The 25,560-nt window shown below is 56.4% G+C and overlaps 1 protein-coding gene across 1 annotated transcript in view; it reads right to left on the bottom strand.

Moving 5' to 3' along the window:
* Positions 1 to 25,200, bottom strand: part of LOC137305461 (pleckstrin homology domain-containing family A member 7-like) — a 58,532-nt gene extending 33,332 nt beyond the window's left edge. Inside the window, 8 exon segments of the mRNA XM_067974299.1 lie at positions 326 to 1,487; positions 4,441 to 4,905; positions 6,873 to 6,985; positions 8,028 to 8,128; positions 10,259 to 10,325; positions 11,800 to 11,904; positions 15,643 to 15,748; positions 24,788 to 25,200. Coding sequence (XP_067830400.1) covers positions 326 to 1,487; positions 4,441 to 4,905; positions 6,873 to 6,985; positions 8,028 to 8,128; positions 10,259 to 10,325; positions 11,800 to 11,904; positions 15,643 to 15,735 — 2,106 coding nt within the window. The 5' untranslated portion in view covers positions 15,736 to 15,748; positions 24,788 to 25,200.
* Between the last annotated feature and the right edge of the window lie 360 nt (positions 25,201 to 25,560).

The raw sequence follows: 25,560 nt of genomic DNA, 5'->3' as shown, positions 1-25,560 counted from the left end.
AGAGGGACAGAGAGTGACAGAGAGAGAGAGACAGACAGAGAGAGAGAGAGATAGAGAGTGACAGAGAGAGAGAGAGACAGAGAGAGAGAGAGAGAGACGGAGACAGAGAGAGAGAGAGAGAGACGGAGACAGAGAGAGAGAGTGACAGAGAGAGACAGAGACAGAGAGAGAGAGTGACAGAGAGAGACAGAGAGAGAGAGAGAGAGAGACAGAGTGACAGAGAGAGAGAGGGGGAGAGTTTATTCTTCTCATTAATGATGAGTTAAGACAATAGGCTAAACATCTTCCAAATTCATTAAGGATTATTCATCATTTTATACATTACCCTCATGCCCGGCCCCCTGTATCTTGCAAGAGACAGCTCTGTGTGTCGGTCCTGACAAGGCAGCACACTCACTCTGTCCACCGGGGTATGAGGTCTGTAATGCAGCCTGGGACTTGTCCCATGAGGCCTGCCCGGTAATGTGCCTCTCAAGCCCTCAATCTCCCTTTCGTCCAAAGGTACCACAGTCAATCTCTCAAATGGTCCTGGGGATCTTTGCTGCGATCTGAATAGAACGTGAGATTTCCCCATCGGAAAACTGTAACTTTCCTCAGAAGGAAGCACATCAAGCCGATTGGATGGAGTTTGTGGCCTTGAACGAGGCCTGTTAAGTGTTTGCCCTCGAGCCCTCGCAGATGATGTAGTGACATAGTACTGGCCGGGTGGTTCATCCATAGGTAGCACAGGGACACTCGCTGACAAACCGTGTGCTTCTGCAGCTGGCCGAGGAATCTGCAGGAAGCTGCTTCCTGTCGCCAGAGATGTTTGTTCAGACGGGAGGATGTCAATTCTCCCAACTGGGGTGTGAGGCCTCATCAGAGACTGGCTGGTCTGGTGGGGTGAAGCTGTGTGATAGATCTCCTCACAAGAGCTGGCTTCTGATCTCTCTGGAGGAGTCTGGGCCCTTTGTGAAGACCTTGAGAATGGAGCGATGGTTTTTGATGACACTGGGGAATGCTGGGTGATTGGGGTGCTTGACCTGTCCAGTGATCTCTGGGAGACTCTCTCAGATGGAGTTCCAATGAAATGGTGCTGGTGCTGTCTCTCCAATAGGATCACGTAGCGGTCATCAGGAGTGTGTGCCCTTTGCAGAACTTGGTACCGTGGAGTCTCTGATGTGATAGGCAGAGAATTTGAGCACAATGAGTGAATGGGTCTTGAGCTGATGAGATCTGGAGTCCCAGGCGGGAGGAATCTGGTCTGATAGACCGTGACTGGAGAGGGAGCTTCGTGTCTCAATCTCTTCTCCCACGACCAGTCCTCGTTCACTCTCTCCTCCTGTCGTTCAGTTGACATGTTGAGGTCGTAGCTGTGGTCTTGTCGCTGTCTGTTTGCTGTGTTGATACTGATGGGGATGGAGTGTTGACTGTGGACTGATGATACTGGGTAACCATTGATCAGACACTCGTACACGTGGCCAGGTCCGGTCTTCACAAGATATTGCCTGTCACAAAATACAACAAATGAGCAGGAACTGGGGAGAGCTCCTTTTGTTCTGTGATCTTTGGGGACAAACAGACCCATTTTTAGAAAGTTGACCAAAGTGGACGATGCTGTTTCACCAATCAGGTCCCTTTGTGGTTTGACTATAAGAGACCCTGAGCTCCAAATCTCAGGCCCACCCTGGGTTGGGTGGGAAATGTTGATGTTAGCTAATGTTAGTCAGAGAGTTAGTCAGTGCCCCAAACTAGGGAGGTGAAGGAGAACGTCAGCCCCGATCACTGACCAGTGATGCCTGCTGGGAGGTGTACCTGTGTGGTCAGAAGCAGCTCCGTTGCGATGCCTCCCATGGTCAAACAGTCTGTATCCCGTACACTCTCGGTTCACATATATCGAATGGGCACTTGGGCAAAGTACTCGGGGGGCAGAACTGTGGAACCCGCACCCAAGGGTTAACTCTGAGCTGCTCCAGCTCATACATTGGAATAAAGTCACTGTTTGTGACATTCAGGAATGTAAACTCAACAAGTCTTTTAGGTTTTAATTGCTCCGTTATTCAGAGAGCTGAGACTAACTCGAAACAATGTCAGTCTCTCTGAGCAGCTCGTCCTTGCTCCATCTAATATTGCACAGTGATTGTGGAGACAAGTTAACCAGAGCAGAGGAGGGGGGAGGTCAGTGAGGGGAGGTCAGTGAGGGGGAGGTCAGTGAGGGGGGGTTCAGTCAGTGAGGGGAGGGTCAGTGAGGGGGGGTTCAGTGAGGGGGGGTCAGTGAGGGGAGGGTCAATGAGGGGGGGTCAGTGAGGGGAGGGTCAGTGAGGGGGAGGTCAGTGAGGGGGGGTCAGTGAGGGGGAGGTCAGTGAGGGGGGGTCAGTGAGGGGAGGGTCAATGAGGGGGGGTCAGTGAGGGAGGGTCAGTGAGGGGAGGGTCAATGAGGGGAGGTCAGTGAGGGAGGGTCAGTGAGGGGAGGGTCAATGAGGGGGGGTTCAGTGAGGGAGGGTCAGTGAGGGGAGGGTCAGTGAGGGGGGGTTCAGTGAGGGAGGGTCAGTGAGGGGGAGTCTGTGCAGGTGTTGACCCTCTGCCTGCGGGACCAACTCAGAGGATGCTGAGGGTTGGTCAGGTGTGGGCCAGAGCAGGTCGAGTGAACCAGTGGGTTTGAACTCATGATAAGATCTTTCCTCAGACTCCCTCAAACCTCCTTTGCTCCTCCCTCAGTCCTTCCAGTCTGGTTGGGGTAAATACTATGCCCAGCATCATTGGGGTAAATACTATGCCCAGCATCATTGGGGTACAGGCTATGCCCAGGCTGGTTGGGGTACAGTCTATGCCCAGGCTGGTTGATTTGTTTCTGAATGTCACTGGGTTTTGATGCTGTAATTCCTGTGGTTTGTGGATATTTATCCTCCGTGCCCCATTAACAGTACACTGGGACACTCTGATTAATGGTTAGTGTTACTGGTGATTGTTCAACTATTATCCCAGGTTAATGGTCATCTCCAGCTGCCCCGCTCTCTAACCTCACCCGGCCAAACCAGGTTAAAAATTACTATTACTGGCACTAATTCAGCTCACGACTCCTCCCAGCCAGCCCGTCCAATCAGCACTCACCATTTAAAGGGGAGGGTCTACATACTTTCTGAACTGTTTATAAACACAAGACGCAGGAACAGAGACCGTGTGAGTGAGTGAGACTGTCTCCTGTAGTGTCACACACCACTGGTCGGGCAGCTACCAACAGAAACCAGAAACAGATCAGGACAACACTCCTGATTCTTAAAGGTGGTCTTTAAAAATGTGAAGGACCTTGTTGAGAATTTCCCCCCTTCCCAGTCTGTGGTTAGTTTTTTTTATTCGTTCATGGGATGTGGGCGTCGCTGGCGAGGCCGGCATTTATTGCCCATCCCTAATTGCCCCTTGAGAAGGTGGTGGTGAGCCGCCTTCTTGAACCGCTGCAGTCCATGTGGTGAAGGTTCTCCCCCAGTGCTGTTAGGTAGATGGTACACACTGCAGCCACAGTGCGCCGGTGGCGAAGGGAGTGAATGTTTAGGGTGGTGGATGGGGTGCCAATCAAGCGGCTGCTTTGTCCTGGATGTCGAGCTTCTTGAGTGTTGTTGGAGCTGCACTCATCCAGGCAAGTGGAGAGTATTCCATCACACTCCTGACTTGTGCCTTATAGATGGTGGAAAGGCTTTGGGGAGTCAGGAGGTGAGTAACTCGCGCAGAATACCCAGCCTCTGACCTGCTCTTGTAGCCACAGTATTTATGTGGCTGGTCCAGTTAAGTTTCTGGTCAATGGTGACCCCCAGGATGTTGATGGTGGGGGATTCGGCGATGGTAATGCCGTTGAATGTCAAGGGGAGGTGGTTAGACTCTCTCTTGTTGGAGATAGTCATTGCCTGGTTAGTGTGTGGAATCACCAACTAACTGCCCAACCTTCTACCACTCATCCTCTTAAAGCTTCTCAATCATCCATCAGGAGACCCCTCAACTCGGCAAAAAAACTTTTCTCAGAGAAGTTCTTGAAGTGGGAGTTATGTCACATTACATTATGTGACCTGTGACCCCTCTGTCACCTGCAGCCTCCAACCTCTGCTCGTCTCAGCCCTTTTCACCAGCATTTTATTGATATTACTTTGGTCAGTGCTCCCCTGAACTTTCTTCCTTGTCCCTCCTAAACTCCAAATCCCTCATCCTACTCACTCTTCCTCCCTCTTGCACTGTGTTGAAATGAAGACTCAATTACACTTTCTCCTGTTCCAACTCAATCTTTCCCAGAAGCTGTGAAACTTCCCATTCCCCTCAGTCTCCCCTCCCTTGTATGATCTATGGCTGAGATCAGCTAACAGCACAGACCAGGGACTGAATCTTGGGCCCTCCAGCTTATATAGCCCAGCTACTCGCTAGTCTTGCTGATGGAGGATATAGATCAGGATTCAAGGAGCAATGTAGTTTACTTACTCATCCTCCTCTCCGTCAGACACTTTCTCTTTCTGGGACCGAACCCATTGCTCGACGTGAGACAGTGAATTCCTTCCTTGTGGGGCCATCTCCTCAATCCCAGGCTTGGAAGCCCCGTCAAATCTGAATGCTCTGTTCTGCACCCCACTTGTAGGAGTGGGAGGAGGGGCTGTGCCATTCTGTGGAGCAGGGGTCAGCCGCTCAAGGGAGATGGTTAAAGAAGAGACTTCCCTATGACCATTGGTGGGAGCCAAGAGCTCCCGTCTCACTTTCTCCAATTTCCTTTCCATCGTTTCGTTCTGTGAATCCGTTTGCCGCTCCGGTTCAGACAGTTTTGCGATTTCAAGTGACTCCGCACTTTGAGCAATCTCCGAGGGCTGGAGCAGGCCGGATTTGGTGAAATCTTCAAAGCTGGAAAATCGCAGTTCCTGTGCAGCGTGTTTTGAACCTTTAGTCGAGGAGATGCTGGAAAAAGATTTCAAACAGTAAAAGTGTAAATAAATTGACTGAGGTTTGGGGGCAATTGTTAAATCCTAAATTTCTGTTGCTATAAACGTACATGGAGAAACTCATCACGTTCAACATGATAAATATTAAAGAATATGAAAGAACAGTGATATCTCTGGTGACTGCCAGTAACCAGCAAGGAGCTTTCAACTCTCACCCCTAACCTATGACCTCTTGTACTTTTTCTTATCTCTTTTTTATCAATTCTACCGTCAGTCCTTCTATGAACTTTCTTCTTTTTATTTCCAAGCTCTAAACAACTTGTCCTATACACTCTTCCTCCTCTCTAAACCCCCACTGTGTGTCAATGCTCTGTCCCCTTCTCTAACTCATACAATCGCAAAATCTCTAAATTATGGAACTCCTCACTTTCCTCTGTCTTCCCTTCATCCCAAGTTGTTAAACCCCAATCTCAGTGTTAACTAATCACCATTTTTTGTTTCTCTTGTTTCCTTCCCTACTCTTTCCCACTTTGGTGATGTCCTGCAGTCCGCGGAGGCCCTCCCCCATGCCTGTTCAATAATGAACAATGCTGGCTTCCAATTGGAGTTGGTGTTTGACCCTTTGATCTTGGGTGTATGAAGCTGTCCTTTTAGGTTCCTGAGGTCTGAACTTTGGCGGCAGAGGCCCAGATCATTGAGACTGTACAACAGGAGTGAATGGTAAGGGGTTTGGTCCATTGGGATTCTGTACAATGGGAGTGAATGGGAAGGGGTTTGGTCCATTGAGATTCTGTACAACGGGAGTCAATGGGAAGGGGTTTGGTCCATTGGGATTCTGTACAACGGGAGTCAATGGGAAGGGGTTTGGTCCATTGGGATTCTGTACAATGGGAGTGAATGGGAAGGGGTTTGGTCCATTGAGATTCTGTACAACGGGAGTGAATGGGAAAGGGTATGGTCCATTGGAATTGGATGTTACCCCTCATGGGGGAATCTAAAACTAGGGGGCATAGTCTCAGAATAAGGGGTCGCCCGTTTAAGACGGAAATGAGGTGGAATTTCTTCTCCCAGAGGGTCGTGAATCTTTGGAATTCTTTACCCCAAAAAGCTGTGGAGGCTGAGTCATTGAATACATTCAAGGCTGAGTTAGACAAATTTTTGATCAGCAAGGGAGTCAAAGGATATGGGGAAAGAGGGGGAAAGTGGAGTTGAGGTAAAAATCAGATCAGCCATGATCTCATTAAATGGCGGAGCAGGCTCGAGGGGCCGAATGGCCTACTCCTGCTCCTATCCCTTATGGTCTTACTTATGGAATTCTGTACATTGGGAGTGAATGGGAAGGGGTTTGGTCCATTGGAATTCTGTACAATGGGAATGAATGGGAAGGGGTTTGGTCCATTGGAATTCTGTACAATGGGAGTGAATGGGAAGGGGTTTGGTCCATTGGAATTCTGCACAATGGGAGTGAATGGGAAGGGGTTTGGTCCATTGGGATTCTGTACATTGGGAGTGAATGGGAAGGGGTTTGGTCCATTGGAATTCTGCACAATGGGAGTGAATGGGAAGGGGTTTGGTCCATTGGGATTCTGTACAATGGGAGTGAATGGGAAGGGGTTTGGTCCATTGGGATTCTGTACAATGGGAGTGAATGGGAAGGGGTTTGGTCCATTGGGATTCTGTACAACGGGAGTGAATGGGAAGGGGTTTGGTCCATTGGGATTCTGTACAATGGGAGTGAATGGGAAGGGGTTTGGTCCATTGGGATTCTGTACAACGGGAGTGAATGGGAAGGGGTTTGGTCCATTGGGATTCTGTACAACGGGAGTGAATGGGAAGGGGTTTGGTCCATTGGGATTCTGTACAACGGGAGTGAATGGGAAGGGGTTTGGTCCATTGGGATTCTGTACAATGGGAGTGAATGGGAAGGGGTTTGGTTTTATCTGGAACTGACTTTAATACATTGTAAGCTCTTTAACCCCTTACTTGCTGTTTTCAGATTCCACGCGTGCTGATTGGCTCATTGCCCTGATCCAACCGTTCATATCCTCCTGTGTGTCGGCACTGAAGTAATATGTCCGCATTCCGGAGTGTTCGGCCTGTGGGAGAAGGAGTTGTCACAGGTCAAACATCTCTTCATTTCTGAACCTTTTCTCTTTCTGCTATAATCCTCTGTCCTCCCACTGACATTTAACCAGATCTGGAAGTGGAGACTTGTATGATGGAGCTCCGTGTGATGGAGCTCCGTGTGATGGAGCTCCGTGTGATGGAGCTCCGTGTGATGGAGCTCCGTGTGATGGAGCTCCGTGCGATGGAGCACCGTTTGATGGAGCTCTGTATGATGGAGCTCTGTATGATGGAGCTCCGTGTGATGGAGCTCCGTGTGATGGAGCTCCGTGTGATGGAGCTCCGTGTGATGGAGCTCCGTGTGATGGAGCTCCGTGTGATGGAGCACCGTTTGATGGAGCTCTGTATGATGGAGTTCTGTATGATGGAGCTCCGTGTGATGGAGCTCTGTATGATGGAGCTCCGTGTGATGGAGCTCTGTGTGATGGAGCTCTGTATGATGGAGCTCCGTGTGATGGAGCTCCGTGTGATGGAGCTCTGTATGATGGAGCTCCGTATGATGGAGCTGTCACTGGTCTAAGGACCACCTCACATCACAGTCTGTAGATCTCAACTCTGTGCTGTACTTTAACTGGACAAAGTCTGGAGTCTCCACTTCACCCAGATGGTCTGGCCAGTTAATCTTCCGTCCTACAGAGTTGGACACGAGACCCTTCGCACTGTGGTGTTTCTGTCACAAGGATCCCTGCAGGAAGATCAGGATTCAGACCGGGCTCCCAATCTCTGGAATGTCCAGGCCCAGTGTTTTGGTGCCCAGGAGCTGCACAGACCTGGACCCCCTTTCTGTTGCCATGTCCCAGTCTCGGTGAGTAATTTTCACCGTGTGAACACCTGGTGTTTGCTGACCAGCCTCTCGATGGAAATGGATATGAGGCAGTTTCCATAGCGGGTGGTCAATTCACAAACACCAGGTTTACCCCCGGGCGAAACCCCAAGACCAGGTGCATCCTCTCTCACATTCCATTATTTCCTCACATTTCCAGGTACAAATCTTAATTCCAAATTGGCCTGAACCTTAAAAGAAAATTTCCGGGTTTTCCGATCTTGTGGATCAGCGGCAGAGATGATGTAACTTGGCATCGGAATACTTCCCAAGATCCTCTCTTCGCGGCTATCTGTGGAACACAAGAGATGGGGTCAGGGTCAGGGGCAGGGGCAGGGGCAGGGTCAGTGGCAGGGTCAGGGTCAGGGTCAGGGTCAGGGCCAGAGGCAGGGTCAGGGGCAGGGCCAGGGGCAGGGTCAGGGCCAGGGGCAGGGCCAGGGGCAGGGGCAGGGGCAGGGGCAGGGGCAGGGGCAGGGCCAGGGGCAGGGCCAGGGGCAGGGTCAGGGTCAGGGCCAGGGCCAGGGGCAGGGGCAGGGTCAGGGGCAGGGTCAGGGCCAGGGGCAGGGGCAGGGTCAGGGTCAGGGGCAGGGGCAGGGCCAGGGGCAGGGTCAGGGGCAGGGTCAGGGCCAGGGGCAGGGTCAGGGCCAGGGGCAGGGTCAGGGGCAGGGTCAGGGGCAGGGGCAGGGTCAGGGTCAGGGCCAGGGCCAGGGCCAGGGGCAGGGGCACAGGGTCAGGGGCAGGGTCAGGGTCAGGGCCAGGGCCAGGGGCAGGGTCAGGGTCAGGTCCAGGTCCAGGGGCAGGGGCAGGGGCAGGATCAGGGCCAGGGGCAGGGGCAGGGGCAGGGGCAGGGTCAGGATCGTGGGCAGGGTCAGGGTCAGCGTCAGCGTCAGGGTCAGGATCAGGGTCAGGGTCAGGGTCAAGGCCAGGGTCAGGGTCAGGGTCAGGATCAGGGTCAAGGCCAGGGTCAGGGCCAGGACCAGGACCAGGACCAGGATCAGGGTCAGGGCCAGGGCTAGGGCCAGGGTCAGGGTCTGGGTCAGGGCCAGGGCCAGGGTCTGGGTCTGGGTCAGGGTCAGGGTCAGGGTCAGGGTCAAGGCCAGGGTCTGGGTCTGGGTCTGGGGAGGTTGGAGAGAGGGGTGGGGGGAGGGTTGGGGGAGAGGGTGTGGGAGGGGTTTGGAGGAAGGGTGTGAGGAGGGGGTTTGGTGAAGGGGCGTTGGAGAGTGGGTGGGGAGGGGATAGGGAGGGGAGTTGGGGAGAGGGGTTGGTGAGGGGGTTGGAGGGAGGGTTGAGGAGAGGGTGGGGAAGGGGATGGGGACGGGATAGGGAGAGGAGTTGGGGAGAAGGTGGGGGAGTGGTGGAGATTGGGGTTGGGGAGGAGGTTGTGGAGGGTGGGTGTGGAGTTTTTGGGGGAGGAGATTGGGGAGTGTGTTGAGAGAGGGGCGGATGGGAGAGCGTTTGGGCAGGGGTTGGGGAGGGGTGGGGGAGGGGTGGGGGAGGGGGGTTGGGGAGGGGGTTGGGGAGGGGTGGGGGAGGGGGTTTGGGGGAGGGGGTTGGGGAGGGGGTTTGGGGAGGGGGTTGGGGACGGGTGGGGGAGGGGGGTTGGGGACGGGTTGGGGACGGGTGGGGGTGGGGGTTGGGGACGGGTGGGGGAGGGGGTTGGGGAGGGGGTTTGTGGAGGGGGTTGGGACGGGTGGGGGGAGGGGTTGGGGAGGGGGTTGGGGACGGGTGGGGGAGGGGGTTGGGGGAGGGGGTGGGTGAGGGGGTTGGGGATGGGTGGGGGGAGGGGGGTTGGGGGAGGGGGTTGGGGAGGGGTGGGGGAGGGGGTTGGGGGAGGGGGTTGGGGGACGGGTGGGGGAGGGGGTTGGGGACGGGTGGGGGGAGGGGGTTGGGGAGGGGGTTGGGGAGGGGTTTGGGGAGGGGTTGGGGACGTGTGGGGAGGGGGTTGGGGAGGGGGTTGGGGACGGGTGGGGGAGGGGGTTGGGGACGGGTGGGGGAGGGGGTTGGGGACGGGTGGGGGAGGGGGGTTGGGGAGGGGTGGGGGAGGGGGTTGGGGAGGGGGGTTGGGGACGGGTGGGGGAGGGGGTTGGGGACGGGTGGGGGAGGGGGTTGGGGACGGGTGGGGGAGGGGGTTGGGGAGGGGTTTGGGGAGGGGGTTGGGGACGGGTGGGGGAGGGGGTTGGGGACGGGTGGGGGAGGGGGTTGGGGGGAGGGGGTTGGGGAGGGGTGGGGGAGGGGGTTGGGGAGGGGGTTGGGGACGGGTGGGGGAGGGGGTTGGGGACGGGTGGGGGAGGGGGGTTGGGGAGGGGGTTGGGGAGGGGTTTGGGGGAGGGGGTTGGGGACGGGTGGGGGAGGGGGGTTGGGGACGGGTGGGGGAGGGGGGGTTGGGGGAGGGGGTTGGGGACGGGTTGGGAGGTTCAGTTACCTCTATAATAAAAGAGACAGAAGTCAGACAAGACAAACCACCTCCTCTTCCACAGTTTGAGCCAGAGCTGTCCTGAAACACAGAGTGAAGAATTAGAGAAACAATCACCCTCGGTCTGCAGGAGCTCCAGGAGAGCCTCACTGCCCAGACCGACTCCCTCTTCAATCACTGTGGGACCCCCGACCTTCATTTATTCCCAGTTCCACGCCCACCCCACAGTTCCCGAAGGTGCTGATTCTCACTGGGGGTACAGTTCCACACTCAAGTGGATAGTTTCCCTGTGTGAACCCAGTCACTGAATACTGGTCGGCTATTCCTCTCTACAGGGCATCACAGGTGAACTGCATTCTGTCTCACAATTTTGAGCATGACTCAGTGGGTCAGTGTCAAGGTGCAAACCGTGTCTGATCTCCATCCGTGTCCCAGGATCCCTGAGGCTCAGGGCAGCACCACTGGGCCCCGAGTTAGTGATTCAGTCACTGGTCTCTGTCCTCGGCCTTTGTTGGCTATGAAAGAAATGATGCCAGCGACACCCCATCCCCCCCGTGCCTCACTCCCCATCCCCTCTCCTCCTCTTCCCCCCTAACCCTCTCTCCGTGCCCCCTCTCCCTGCCCCTCTCCCTGCCCTCTGTCCGTGCCCCCTCTCCGTGCCCTCTCTCTCTCCGTGCCCCCTCTCCGTGCCCTCTCTCTCTCTGTGCCTCCTCTCTCTGTGCCCCCTCTCTGTGCCCCCTCTCCGTGCCCCCTCTCGTGCCCTCTCTCTCTCCGCGCCCTCTCTCCCTGCCCTCTCTCTCTCCGTGCCCCCTCTCCGTGCCCTCTCTCTCTCCGTGCCCTCTCTCCGTGCCCCTCTCCGTGCCCCTCTCCCTGCCCTCTCTCGTGCCCTCTCTCCCTGCCCTCTCTCTCTCCGTGCCCTCTCTCTGTGCCCCTCTCCCCCCCTCTCTGTGCCCTCTCTCCATGCCCCCTCTCTGTGCCCTCTCTCCGTGCCCCCTCTCTGTGCCCTCTCTCTGTGCCCCCTCTCTGTGCCCTCTCTCTGTGCCCCCTCTCCGTGCCCTCTCTCTGTGCCCTCTCTCTGTGCCCCCTCTCCCTGCCCCCTCTCCCTGCCCTCTCTCCCTGCCCTCTCTCTGTGCCCTCTCTCTGTGCCCCCTCTCCGTGCCTCTCTCTGTGCCCTCTCTCTGTGCCCTCTCTCTGTGCCCTCTCTCTGTGCCTCTCTCTGTGCCCCCTCTCCATGCCCTCTCTCCGTGCCCCCTCTCCCTGCCGTCTCTCTCTCCCTGCCCTCTCTCTGTGCCCTCTCTCCGTGCCGTCTCTCTCTCCCTGCCCTCTCTCTGTGCCCTCTCTCTGTGCCCTCTCTCCGGTGCCCTCTCTCCCTGCCCCCTCTCCCTGCCGTCTCTCTCTCCGTGCCCCCTCTCCGTTGCCCTCTCTCCGTGCCCCCTCTCCGTGCCCTCTCTACCTGCCCCCCCTCTCCGTGCCCCCTCTCCCTGCCCTCTCTACCTGCCCCCCCTCTCCGTGCCCTCTCTCCGTGCCCTCTCTCTGTGCCCCCCTGGTACCTGTTTGTTCAGCCACCCCCGGATCACGGTCACAGAGTTTGGGTTCCGTTTTATCGCCTGCTCCCTCTTGGCGAACGAATGAACTTTCTTCATTGTTCTGAGCGGCTGGAAAAACGAATCAAAATAAAAAGGTCAAACGTGAAAACCAGAGGATGAAATAACGGCGTTCGAAGCAATTAAAGGGGCCACGTGGGGAACACTGCAGTCCCTGGAGATACTGCACTCCGTTCTGGGCAACCGCACCTCAGGAAGGATATATGGGTCTCGGAGGGGGGGCAGTGCAGATTCACCAGAATGATACCGGGGCTGAAAGGGTTAAATGAGGGCCGGTTTGCATTGACTGGGCTTGGATTCCCTCGAGTACAGAGGATTACAGAGTAATCTAATTGAGGTGTTTAAGATAATTTAGGGATTTGATAGGGTGATAGAAAGGGCGCTAAATTGGGCCGTGTAGCGCCCGTTATTTTGGCGCGACACGGCCTCTTCAACATCCAAGATGGCGTCTTGGATGCGCACGCACGTTTCCAGCGTGACGTGTGCCAGACACCATCTTGGTATAGGAGTTTGCGCAGGAGCAGATAACGAACGCTGGAATCATGTAAAGTCGGGAGAAAATGGCTTCAATCAGTGAACAACGCTGATTTAAAGTGACAGACCCCATTTTGGGAATTAACGCTCAACTCAACACACAGTCTTAACCCCGACCAGCTGAACATGTCTTAGAGTGCCTGGAGGACCCCCCACCAGCGCTATTTAAAGGGACCATGCAGGATTTACAGGTTAGTGGCTGGATTATTGCTTCTGGCTGCTGAGACATTTGTAACTGTTTTGGAGGTCTCCTAGACTTGAATACTAGGATGTGGGGACATAGGCCTAACATTTGGAGCCAGGATGTGCAGGAGTGAAGTCAGGAAATGCTTCTACACACAAAGGGTGGGAGACGTTTGGAATGCTCTTCTGCAGAGGGCAGTTGATGCTAGCTCACTTGTGAATGTTAAATCTGAGATTGATCGATTTCTGTGAACCCAAGGGTATTAAGGGATATGGGGCTAAGGCGGGTATATGGAGTTAGGTCACAGGTCCTCCCTGATCTGATCGAATGTGGAACAGGCTCGAGGGGCAAAATGCCACGGCCACTTGCTGCCTCCTGATATGTGCCAGCTTCTCCTGCAAGAAAGCGGGACGTCTGTCTGGGTGATGTGCCTATCATGGTTGAAGAGCTGCCAGTGTGTGTGGTCTGTGAGTTGTGGGTGGGCGGCTTGCGACGGTGGTGATGTGTAAGGGTGAGAGGGTTGAGTAGTAATGGAAAGAGTTTGTTGGTGTGTGGTGCATGGGGGGTACAGTGCGTGGGTGATGGGGGTACAGTGCGTGGGTGATGGGGGTACAGTGTGTGGGTGATGGGGTACAGTGCGTGGGTGATGGGGGTACAGTGCGTGGGTGATGGGGGTACAGTGCGTGGGTGATGGGGTACAGTGCGTGGGGTGATGGGGGTACAGTGCGTGGGCGATGGGGGTACAGTGCGTGGAGGAGTGGATGCGGCCAGTGGTGTCGTTGGTAGGAGACGCCAGCTGACAGTTGACCTCACTCACCTTGACCACTCGTATCAAAGTATTGAACTTCTTCCTGCACTGCATCCATGTTCATGATGCAGTGGGCCTGGCATTGACTTCGTCCCCCCGCTGCCTCCCACTGCCTTTTGGGTGTATGTCTGGAGGGCCTCTTGCTCCCCCCCCACTACCGCCATGGATATAGGATGTCCCGCCTTCTGTCCACCTCTTGCACCAAGGCCTCTAGTGCATTCAGCAGAGAACCCTTGGTGCACGGAGTCTCAGATCGGCAGATTGGTGAGGTCTGGCATGGCAGTTGGAGGATATGGATTTAGTGGTGTGCAACCTTTATTCAATGTTTTAACATAACTCATCAATATGTAAAAAATAGGGATAGGAACTGCATCTGTGCTTTCCATGTGCGATGTCTGATCTCGTTCAGACTCCATGCAGACAGCAGGCTGATATATTCAGCAAATAACAGGTACCAGCTCCCTTTAAGAGATTTCGAACAGACAGCCTGCCTTTAAGAGATTGGAGCTCCCCCCTGCTGGAGGAAAGTGTGAATTGCATGGAATCCGCGTTCACGCTGATTTCCGCACTGAATGCGGGTGAATTCTCCGGCCTCCTGCGCAGGGGCCATTGGGCGGGGGGGGGGGGGTAATAACATCGCGCTGCCCCCGCCCAAAAACAGGCCTGGTCCAATTTTTCCCCCAAAATATTTCCTCTGGTGGGAGAGTCTAGAACAAGGGGCAGAACCTTAAAATTAGAGCCAGGCTGTTCAGGGGTGATGTCAGGAAGCACTTCTTCACACAAAGGGAGTGGGAATCTGGAACTCTCTCCTCCAAAAAGCTGCTGAGGCTGGGGGGTCAATTGGAGCTTTCAAGAACGGAGATCGATGGATTTTTGTTGGGTATCGAGACATGGAGCAAAGGCGGGAAAATGGAGTTGAAGTAAAGAGCAGCCGTAGTCTAACTGAATGGCAGAACAGGCCCGAGGGGCTGAATGGCCTCCTCCTCTACTGGTGCAGGGCCCCCAGGTGAAGGGCCGAGGCCCAGAGTCAGGACTCCACTGGAGACGGAGAGAATGGGAGGATGATGAGAAAATTCGGGGAATTAGTTATTCACTGACACAAAGTTTGAGTTTTAAAAGCTAGTAGATTGTCAGACTGAGGGAGGGCAGACCGAGGGAAAGGGGACTGAGGGAGGGGAGAATGAGGGAGGGAAGAGTGACGAAGGGGAGAGTGAAGGTTGGGGAGAGTGAGGTTGGGGAGAGTGAGGCAGGGAGGACTGAGGGAGGGGAGAGTGAGCAGGGGAGGCCTGAGGGAGGGGAGAGTGAGGGAGAGGAGGACTGAGGAACGGGAGAGCGAGGGAGGGGAGGTCTGAGGGAGGGGAGAGTGAGGAGGGGAGGACTGAGGGAGGGGAGGACTGAGGGAGGGGAGGACTGAGGAGGGGAGAGTGAGGGAGGGGAGAGTGAGGGAGGGGAGAGTGAGGGAGGGGAGAGTGAGGGAGGGGAGAGTGAGGGAGGGGAGAGTGAGGGAGGGGAGAGTGAGGGAGGGGAGAGTGAGGGAGGGGAGAGTGAGGGAGGGGAGGACTGAGGGAGGGGAGGACTGAGGGAGGGGAGGACTGAGGGAGGGGAGGACTGAGGGAGGGGAGGACTGAGGGAGGGGAGAGTGAGGGAGGGGAGAGTGAGGGAGGGGAGAGTGAGGGAGGGGAGAGTGAGGGAGGGGAGAGTGAGGGAGGGGAGGACTGAGGGAGGGGAGAGTGAGGGAGGGGAGAGTGAGGGAGGGGATGGGAGAGTGAGGAGGGGAGAGTGAGGGAGGGGAGAATGAGGGAGGGGAGAGTGAGGGAGGGGAGGTCTGAGGGAGGGGAGAGTGAGGGATGGGAGGACTGAGGGAGGGGAGAGTGAGGGAGGGGAGAGTGAGGGAGGGGAGGACTGAGGGAGGGGAGAGTGAGGAGGGAGAGTGAGGGAGGGGAGAGTGAGGGAGGGGAGAGTGAGGGAGGGGAGAGTGAGGGAGGGGAGGACGAGGGAGGGAGAGTGAGGGAGGGGAGAGTGAGGAGGGGAGAGTGAGGGAGAGAGGAGGGAGTGAGGGAGGGGAGAGTGAGGGAGGGGAGAGTGAGGAGGGGAGAGTGAGGGAGAGGGGAGGACTGAGGGAGGGGAGAGTGAGGAAGGGGAGAGTGAGGAAGGGGAGAGTGAGGGAGGGGAGAGTGAGGAAGGGGAGAGTGAGGGAGGGGGAGAGTGAGGGAGGGGAGGACTTCACAGATTGTGTCCCAGTTTATGGAGCATGCTTATTAACCTTTGATCCCAAGGAGGCGTGGATGGAGGAGATGGTGATGATGCTGGACGATTGGCTCAGTCCACTCCGTGGCCTCTCGCTCACCTCAGACATCTCGACAATCAGCCTGAGAAACAGAGGCAGATTTCTGATTAACATCAGCCAGTGAGACAACACATTCCCAGCTGGCCTCATCTCACCCCAGGCTGCGTGGTGTGAAATACCCAATCTGTTCACTAATCTCTCCTTTCCCAAATTACTGCCCTCCCTGACAGACACTGACTCTCACCGGGGCACGGGTCTCACAGAAGGGTCTGTGTCTGTGTCCGATCACCGGACAGGGTATTTAAAGTTATGCTCCCTGATCACTGGACAGTTACAACTCTTTGTATTGCACTGAGTTCAACGCCGTCCCAACTAAATACAACATGTGATCCGAAAGGAAAGAAACGTCTTTCCCAAGAAATCAGATTATCCCGATACTAATTTCCCAATCGGAATGATGGACAGAACCAGCTGGAGCCTCGAATCTGTTTAATCCGCCCAGTGATTATTAAACAGGAAAACAGAATGAGCCGTTACCACGTGTGTCGTATGGGAACCCGACCCCCACCCCCCACTGCCCCCCACCCCCACTGCTCACCCCCCCACTGCCCCCCACCCCCCCCACTGCTCACCCCCCCCACTGCCCCCCACCCCCCCCACTGCTCACCCCCCCCACTGCCCCCCACCCCCCCCACTGCTCACCCCCCCCACTGCCCCCCACCCCCCCCACTGCTCACCCCCCCCACTGCCCCCCACCCCCCCCACTGCTCACCCCCCCACCCCACCCCCACTGCCCACCCCCACTGCCCCCCCCACTGCCCACCCCCCACTGTGTTTATTCCCAGTGAGGGATTAGATGCAGGATCGAGCCCTGTTCCCCTCAGCACTTGATCTGGACAGGTCGGGGGAGGGTCAGGGGAAGGGTCGGGGGAAGGGTCGGGGGAAGGGACGGGGGAAGGGACGGGGGGAGTGACGGGGGGAGTGACGGGGGAGTGACGGGGGGAGTGACGGGGAAGGGACGGGGGAAGGGTCGGGGGAAGGGACGGGGGCAGGGTCGGGGGAAGGGTCTGGGGAGGGTCGGGGGAGGGTCGGGGGAAGGGACGGGGGAAGGGTCGGGGGAAGGGACGGGGGAAGGGACGGGGGAAGGGACGGGGGGAGTGACGGGGGGAGTGACGGGGGAAGGGTCGGGGAAAGGGACGGGGGAAGGGTCGGGGAAGGGACGGGGGCAGGGTCGGGGGAAGGGTCTGGGGAAGGGTCTGGGGAAGGGTCGGGGGAAGAATCGGGGGAAGGGTCGGGGGGCAGGGTCGGGGGAAGGGTCGGGGGAAGGGTCGGGGGAAGGGTCGGGGGCAGGGTCGGGGGCAGGGTCGGGGGCAGGGTCGGGGCAGGGTCAGGGGAAGAATCGGGGGAAGGGACGGGGGCAGGGACAGGGGCAGGGTCGGGGGCAGGGTCAGGGGAAGAATCGGGGGAAGGGACGGGGGCAGGGACAGGGGAAGGGTCTGGGAAGGGTCGGGGGAAGAATCGGGGAAGGGTCGGGGGGCAGGGTCGGGGGCAGGGTCGGGGGAAGGGTCGGGGGAAGGGTCGGGGGGCAGGGTCGGGGGAAGGGTCGGGGGCAGGGTCGGGGGCAGGGTCAGGGGCAGGGTCAGGGAAGAATCGGGGGAAGGGACGGGGAAGGGACGGGGGCAGGGTCAGGGGAAGGGTCAGGGGAAGGGTCAGGGGAAGGGTCAGGGGAAGGGTCTGGGGAAGGGTCGGGGGAAGAATCGGGGGAAGGGTCGGGGGAAGGGACGGGGGCAGGGTCAGGGGCAGGGTCAGGGGAAGAATCGGGGGAAGGGACGGAGGAAGGGACGGGGGCAGGGTCAGGGGAAGGGTCAGGGGAAGGGTCAGGGGAAGGGTCAGGGGAAGGGTCTGGGGAAGGGTCGGGGGAAGAATCGGGGGAAGGGTCGGGGGAAGGGTCGGGGGAAGGGACGGGGGAAGGGACGGGGGAGGGTCGGGGAAGGGATGGAGAAGGGACGGGGGAAGGGTCGGGGGAGGGTCGGGGGAAGGGTCGGGGGAAGGGACGGGGAGGGTCGGGGGAAGGGATGGAGAAGGGACGGGGGAAGGGTCGGGGGAAGGGTCGGGGGGAGGGATGGAGAAGGGACGGGGGAAGGGTCGGGGAGGGTCGGGGAGGGGGTCAGGGGGTCAGGGGGAGGTTCGGGGGGGAGGGTCGGGGAAGGTCGGGGGGAGGGACACGAGAACATTGTGCAGGGGAGAGGCATAAACCAGCGGGTCGAGGTCTGGCCTGTTCCGGGAGGCAGCGAGACTGACCCAGTGAAAATAACCAGGGTCTGGGAATCACAGGCACGTCCCAGAAAGAACAAACTCAGTGGGACAACGGCAGACATCAGCGGTGGATCAGACGGTGCTGGGAGGGCTCTCTGTGCCAAGCCTCTATCTTTGAACACATTGTTTATCTCGCTGCCCCCTAACACCTGTTGACATTTAAAACCTCATGAGGCAGAGACTTCATGCCATTTGCTGCCAATCTGTAATTGCTGTGGTTTTTAGCCTGATCCACAGGGAGTGAATTGAGCCAAAGATCTGTCTTTGTAAACAAGGATTAAATATTCATCAGGGACCATCCAAAGTGCATTACTAAACCCTGCGCCTTTAACTATACCCTGTGCCTTTAAATATACCCTGCGCCTTTAAATATACCCTGCGCCTTTAAATATACCCTGTGCCTTTAAATATACCCTGTGCCTTTAAATATACCCTATGCCTTTAACTGTTGTCAGAGACAAGCTTTGTCTGTCCTTGTCTTTGCTTCAAACTTGAATCCCAGAGATGAAAGGACGACATTGTTGGAAGCAGTGTCATTCAGTCCCCTTTCACCCTCGATCTGGCTCAGATTCAAACCCATGTGTCAGGGGTGAGGGGACAATGGTCTAACTCATCACACCGCCCCTTCGAGCATGAGAGGCTGAGAGAGAGGAGGGACCTTTACCCTCCCTGGATGGGATTCAAAGCGAGAGCGTAGAGGGCGGGCTGTACAATCTGGGACTGTTCACAATAGGGAGTGGTAAGGCCTTATATCACTCCTAATGCCAAAGGTTTAAATGGGAAATGGACAAAATCAGTTAGTGAAAGTGTTAATAGCCGACAGCAGTTAGGCTCACCCGACAGAGAGCCCATGTATTCAACAATTCAGGATCACAGAGCAGTCTTTGTCTCATTCTTCCCACCAGCTATTCAACATTTATTCCAGTTCCACTGCCAACCCAGATCACAATAAAAGGGAGCTCGACCCATGGAGACAGGGACAGAGATAGAGATAGAGATGGAGATGGAGACAGAGACAGATGGAGGAGGACGTGGAGACAGAGACAAAGATGGAGGAGGAGGAGGAGGTGGAGATTGAGATTGAGATTGAGATTGAGATGGAGGTGGAGATGGAGATGGAGATGGAGGTGGAGATGGAAGTGGAGATGGAGGTGGAGATGGAAGTGGAGGTGGAAGTGGAGATGGAGGTGGAGGTGGAGATGGAGATGGAAGTGGAGATGGAGGTGGAGATGGAGATGGAAGTGGAGATGGAGGTGGAGATGGAAGTGGAGATGGAGGTGGAGGTGGAGATGGAAGTGGAGATGGAGGTGGAGATGGAAGTGGAGATGGAGGTGGAGATGGAGATGGAAGTGGAGATGGAGGTGGAGATGGAAGTGGAGATGGAGGTGGAGGTGGAGATGGAGGTGGAGGTGGAGATGGAGGTGGAGATGGAGGTGGAGGTGGAGATGGAGGTGGTGGTGGAGATGGAGATGGAAGTGGAGATGGAGGTGGAGATGGAGGTGGAGACTGGAGATGGAGATGGAAGTGGAGATGGAGGTGGAGATGGAGATGGAAGTGGAGATGGAGGTGGAGATGGAAGTGGAGATGGAGGTGGAGGTGGAGATGGAGGTGAGGTGGAGATGGAGGTGGAGATGGAGGTGGAGGTGGAGATGGAGGTGGTGGTGGAGATGGAGATGGAAGTGGAGATGGAGGTGGAGATGGAGGTGGAGATGGAGATGGAGATGGAGGTGGGGGTGGATGTGGAGGTGGAGGTGGAGGTGGAGGTGGAGGTGGAGGTGGAGGTGGAGGTGGAGGTGGAGGTGGAGATGGAGATGGAGGTGGAGATGGAGGTGGTGGTGGAGATGGAGATGGAAGTGGAGATGGAGGTGGAGATGGAGGTGGAGATGGAGATGGAGATGGAGGTGGGGGTGGATGTGGAGGTGGAGGTGGAGGTGGAGGTGGAGATGGAGGTGGAGGTGGAGGTGGAGGTGGAGGTGGAGATGGAGATGGAGATGGAGATGGAGGTGGAGATGGAGATGGAGATGGAGATGGAGATGGATCTGGATGCGGAGATGGATGTGGAGATGGAGATGGAGGTGGGGGTGGATGTGGAGGTGGAGGTGGAGATGGAGATGGAGATGGAGGTGGAGGTGGAGATGGAGGTGGAGGTGGAGGTGGAGGTGGAGATGGAGGTGGAGGTGGAGATGGAGATAGAGATGGAGATCTCCCACTGCCAACAAGGCGTAGCTCAGCCTCAGCACACAAAGCCGCCTCTTCTCTGGTGAGATACCAGGCCAGAGTCCCACCCTGCTGGGACTCTGGCCTGCTCTGGGAGCTGCGACCCAATCCCCATGGTCGACCAGTTGCTCTCGAGAGGAGTGCTTGGTCCACAGTGGCTCAGATTCTTCTCAGCTCTGGGACCGGACTCACAGGGTCCTTTGTGCTGACTGGTGTTCTTGGCGCAGTCCCTGATGTGATAACACAAATCAGCCTGCGCCCGATGTAACACGTCCCTCTCCACCTGCACTCTCCCAACACCGTTAGGGAGCACTCGGCCTCTCAGCAACTGGAGCTCATGTTCCACATCAGCAACCGCACAACATGGCTGCTCCCAACTGCCTCAAACCAGCCACTGACCAGCAGACCTTGGCTGGAAGGTCAGGAGGGTAGGTCAGAAGGGAGGATCAGAGGGGAGGGACCAGAAGGTCAGGGGGAGGGGTCAGGTCAGGGGAGAGAGCAGAAGGCCAGAAGGTCAGAAGGGAGGGGCCAGAAGGTCAGGAGGGAGTAGATAGGAGTAGGAATGGAATGAAGATCAGATGGGTTCTGTAAAGGGTTGAGACCCCTTCATTATTGGGGACTCATTTCTCAGATTAGATTCATTAGTTGCCTTCAGCATCTAGAGAACTTCAATGAGATCGTCTCGAAATCTCCTCTTTTCCAAAAAAACACAAGCCCAATTTCATAAACTTTTGCTCCGAAGTTTGTATGCTGATATCCAGAATCATCTAGGTCACAGCCGCCCTCTCACTGGGACTGAGACACTCACTGCTGTGTGGTCTCTCTCTAGCTGAGGGCTGCTCCCATTAATCAAAACACAAGCCCACAGGAGACTGGAAGTGTCGGGGATGGGATTGGATGTTTATATTTCAGCACTTCCTGAGCTGGGATCTTGAGACCTGAGCTGGGATCTCAAGTCCTGTGCTGGGATCTCGAGTCCTGAGCTGGGATCTCAAATCCTGTGCTGGGATCACGAGTCCTGAGCTGGGATCACGAGTCCTGAGCTGGGATCTCGAGTCCTGAGCTGGGATCTCGAGTCCTGAGCTGGGATCTCGAATCCTGTGCTGGGATCTCGAATCCTGTGCTGGGATCTCGGGTCCTGAGCTGGGATCTCGAGTCCTGAGCTGGGATCTCGAGTCCTGAGCTGGGATCTCGAGTCCTGAGCTGGGATCTCGAGTCCTGAGCTGGGATCTCGAGTCCTGAGCTGGGATCTCGAGTCCTGAGCTGGGATCTCGAGTCCTGAGCTGGGATCTCGAGTCCTGAGCTGGGATCTCGAGTCCTGTGCTGGGATCTCGAGTCCTGAGCTGGGATCTCGAGTCCTGAGCTGGGATCTCGAGTCCTGAGCTGGGATCTCGAGTCCTGAGCTGGGATCTCGAGTCCTGAGCTGGGATCTCGAGTCCTGAGCTGGGATCTCGAGTCCTGAGCTGGATCTCGAGTCCTGAGCTGGGATCTCGAATCCTGTGCTGGGATCTCGAATCCTGTGCTGGGATCTCGGGTCCTGAGATGGGATCTCGAGTCCTGAGCTGGGATCTCGAGTCCTGAGCTGGGATCTCGAGTCCTGAGCTGGGATCTCAAATCCTGTGCTGGGATCTCGAGTCCTGAGCTGGGATCTCGAGTCCTGAGCTGGGATCTCGAGTCCTGAGCTGGGATCTCGAGTCCTGAGCTGGGATCTCGAGTCCTGAGCTGGGATCTCGAGTCCTGAGCTGGGATCTCGAGTCCTGAGCTGGGATCTCGAGTCCTGAGCTGGGATCTCGAGTCCTGTGCTGGTGTTGATGTGTCAGTGTCTCTGCTGCTCAGTGAGATGGTGCTGATTGGGCTGCAGGACTCAGTCATTCTGCTCTCTGGGGTGTTCTCACTCATCATTAGACGGAGCAGGCAGGCAGCTCAGTGTCGCCTGGACACCTGTTTCCAGAAATACACAGTACAACGGGATTTGACACAGCAAGAGGTTAAAATAACACCGCTCCCTGTATCTATATATAAAGATAATGAGTGCGCAGGAGAGACTATATCGAGAATAATCTCAACTCAGGCTCCAGATGATGAGAAACAATTTGTGTTCAGTGCTGGTGAAATCATCTGAACCCCTTCAGTGGGACTGGTTTTAACTCATTCCATATAACGGACTCTGTTTTGAACAATTGTATCCCTGCGTCAAATCGTCAACAAAGCCCCAGTTTTGTTTCAGAGTATTCAGGACAAGTAATGGCCTTTCGACAGAGTGGACTCCTCCCACAGCCCATGAACACTCTCCCTTTTCATGGATATAATGAACTCACCCAATCTCCTGAGGGGACACTAACTGCCCAGAGGGAGTTAGAATTCTCCCTGATCCCTAACAGGTGATTGGGAAAAGGGAGGAGAGTGAGTGAAACCCATGGTCCAGTGCTGGACCCGACAGCTTCTGTTCCTTCAGCCCACAATCAGAGCAGGGCCAGGCCCCGTACGCTGACACTGTAACCAGTAACCAGTAACCAGTAACCAGTAACCATCCCATAAACTCCCAACACCGACTTCACTGAGAAACGCTTCACTGAAACCAAATAACCGACAAGTCAATAAATCTCCTCAAAACATTTTCAACAACAGAACAATCTTTAAGAACAAGATCCTCCAAACCCCCCTCCCCCTCCCCCCAACTCCCACCCTTCCCCCCACCCCCTCCCCCCAACTCCCACCCCCTCCCCCTCCCCCCACCCCCCTCCCCAAACCCCCCTCCCCACCCCCTCCCCCCTCCCCCCACCACCTCCCCAAACCCCCTCCCCAAACCCCCCTCCCCACCCCCTCCCCTCCCCAAACCCGCCTCCCCCTCCCCAAACCCCCCTCCCCTCCCCAACCCCAAACCCATCCCCCTCCCCAAACCCCCCTCCCCTCCCCAACCCCAAACCCATCCCCCTCCCCAACCCCCCTCCCAAACCCCCCTCCCCCTCCCCAAACCCCCCACCCCCTCCCCAAATCCCCCACCCCCTCCCCCCCCAAACCCCCCTCCCCCTCCCAAACCCCCCTCCCCCTCCCCCTCCCAAACCCCCCTCCCCCTCCCCCCTCCCCCTCCCCCCTCCCCCTCCCCCCTCCCCAATCCCTGACAGAAAGAAGTAGAGAGACAGAGAGAGAGAAAAACTGAGAAACAGGCAATGACAGAGAGAAACCGAAAGAAAGAAAGGAAGAGACAGAGAGAGAAAGACAGAAATGCACCAAGGAGAGAGTGAGAGAGAGTGAGAGAGGAGTAAACCCGGGTGCACCATTTATTATCCAGTGACAGGTTTAAGTGCTTTTAAAACTAGGATATTCCAGGGTGAGGGGTCAGGTTGCTTTTGTTGCTGCCTGGTGGGTACCTTGGTGTTTTGAAGTGAACAGTTAGTCAGAGTCCTGTGTCGCTGTAAACTGAACCCTGCCCAGTCCACGATCACCCCCCGAATCCTTCTGGGAGTCAGAGTGTCCGAGGTCCAGCTGATTATCTTCCCCCCAAAACAACAAAGGGGGGGTTTGAACAAGCAATCCGGTAACTCATCGATCCGTAGTTCACATCCCAGCCCGTACACCCAGCCCAGCCCGTGCACCCAGCCCGTACACCCAGCCCGTACACCCAGCCCAGCCCGTACACCCAGCCCAGCCCGTACACCCAGCCCAGCCCGTACACCCAGCCCAGCCCGTGCACCCAGCCCGTACACCCAGCCCAGCCCGTACACATAGCCCGTACACCCAGCCCAGCCCGTGCACCCAGCCCGTACACCCAGCCCGTACACCCAGCCCAGCCCGTACACCCAGCCCGTACACCCAGCCCAGCCCGTGCACCCAGCCCGTACACCCAGCCCGTACACCCAGCCCAGCCCGTACACCCAGCCCGTACACCCAGCCCGTACACCCAGCCCAGCCCGTACACCCAGCCCAGCCCGTGCACCCAGCCCGTACACCCAGCCCGTACACCCAGCCCAGCCCGTACACCCAGCCCAGCCCATACACCCAGCCCGTACACCCAGCCCAGCCCGTACACCGAGCCCAGCCCGTACACCCAGCCCAGCCCGTACACCCAGCCCAGCCCGTACACCCAGCCCGTACACCGAGCCCAGCCCGTACACCCAACACCGCCCATACATCTGGATGTTTACATGGGAGGGGAGAGGAGGGGAGGGGTAGAGTGGGATGCACCTGCCCTGAAAACCCATGTCCCCCTCCTGGGGCTCTACCTTCACCCCGTGTCCTGGCCTGAGTGTCATTGACACTAAGGACCACAATCAATCAATGAAAACAACCAACTAAACACAGTCATTAAACACAGAGTCAGCCACAGCTAGCTCCCTTTAGAGGGGGAGTTACTGACCTACTCGATATGATTTTGATAAGTGGGACAGTACCTTCGCTGCTTGGCCCCTCCCAATTAGCGTTAATGAAACATTTTGGGGTGAGTTTCCCCCTGTACTCGAGTGAGTGGGTCCGATTCACACAGAGACCCCCATCGCAATCAGTCATTGATAATAAACCCAGCACTTCACTGGCCTCATTAACTTGACCTCAATAAGTGGCCAAGAACAGAAAACAGATCCACTCTTACCCTGAGGCTGAGCTCACACTATCACCATCACTCGCAGTCCTTGAGTATCGATCGCACGGTGAGCTGTGCCTGTCCTTCCTGGGCTGTCGTTCACAAGGCTCAGCCTCTCCTCAAGACTGGATGAGCTGCTGTTCGAAGATTCTGCTGCCTCTCCTCACAGCCTGTGTCATTCAATCAGCTCTCCCTCCCCTCCAATCGCCTACACACATTCATTTACTCTGCATAACTATTTCAGGACCAGACAGAGCTGGCAATTCACAATCAGACACATGGCAACTGTACTCTGTCCAGAGAACACCCGCCTGCTAAATATATTATCATTATCAACCCACTCCCACAATGCATTAACTCTCTCAGCCCCGAAAACACCCAGTCATTGTTTCACACGATTCAGCTCAAAGGGAAACTAAAAACACCTGAGCTTAAATCCCACATATTGTGAATTTCCTGTCATTAAGAGAGAAGGTGAGAGATTTTAGCACTGGGAATGGAGGACATTTTATTACAGGCACCCTGAGACTGTATCAAGACCAGTATTGCAGAGTAAAGCTCCCTCTACACTGACCCATCAAACACTCCCAGGGCAGGGACAGCACGGGTTAGATACAGAGTAAAGCTCCCTCTACACTGTCCTATCAAACACTCCCAGGGCAGGTACAGGGTTAGATACAGAGTAAAGCTCCCTCTACACTGTCCCATCAAACACTCCCAGGGCAGGGACAGCACGGGTTAGATACAGAGTAAAGGTCTGAAGTGTTTTACACGATAGTGAG

The sequence above is a fragment of the Heptranchias perlo genome, chromosome 40 (genome assembly GCF_035084215.1).
Source record: "Heptranchias perlo isolate sHepPer1 chromosome 40, sHepPer1.hap1, whole genome shotgun sequence".
Lineage (NCBI taxonomy): Eukaryota > Metazoa > Chordata > Chondrichthyes > Hexanchiformes > Hexanchidae > Heptranchias > Heptranchias perlo.
This window is presented reverse-complemented; position numbering and strand designations above follow the sequence as displayed.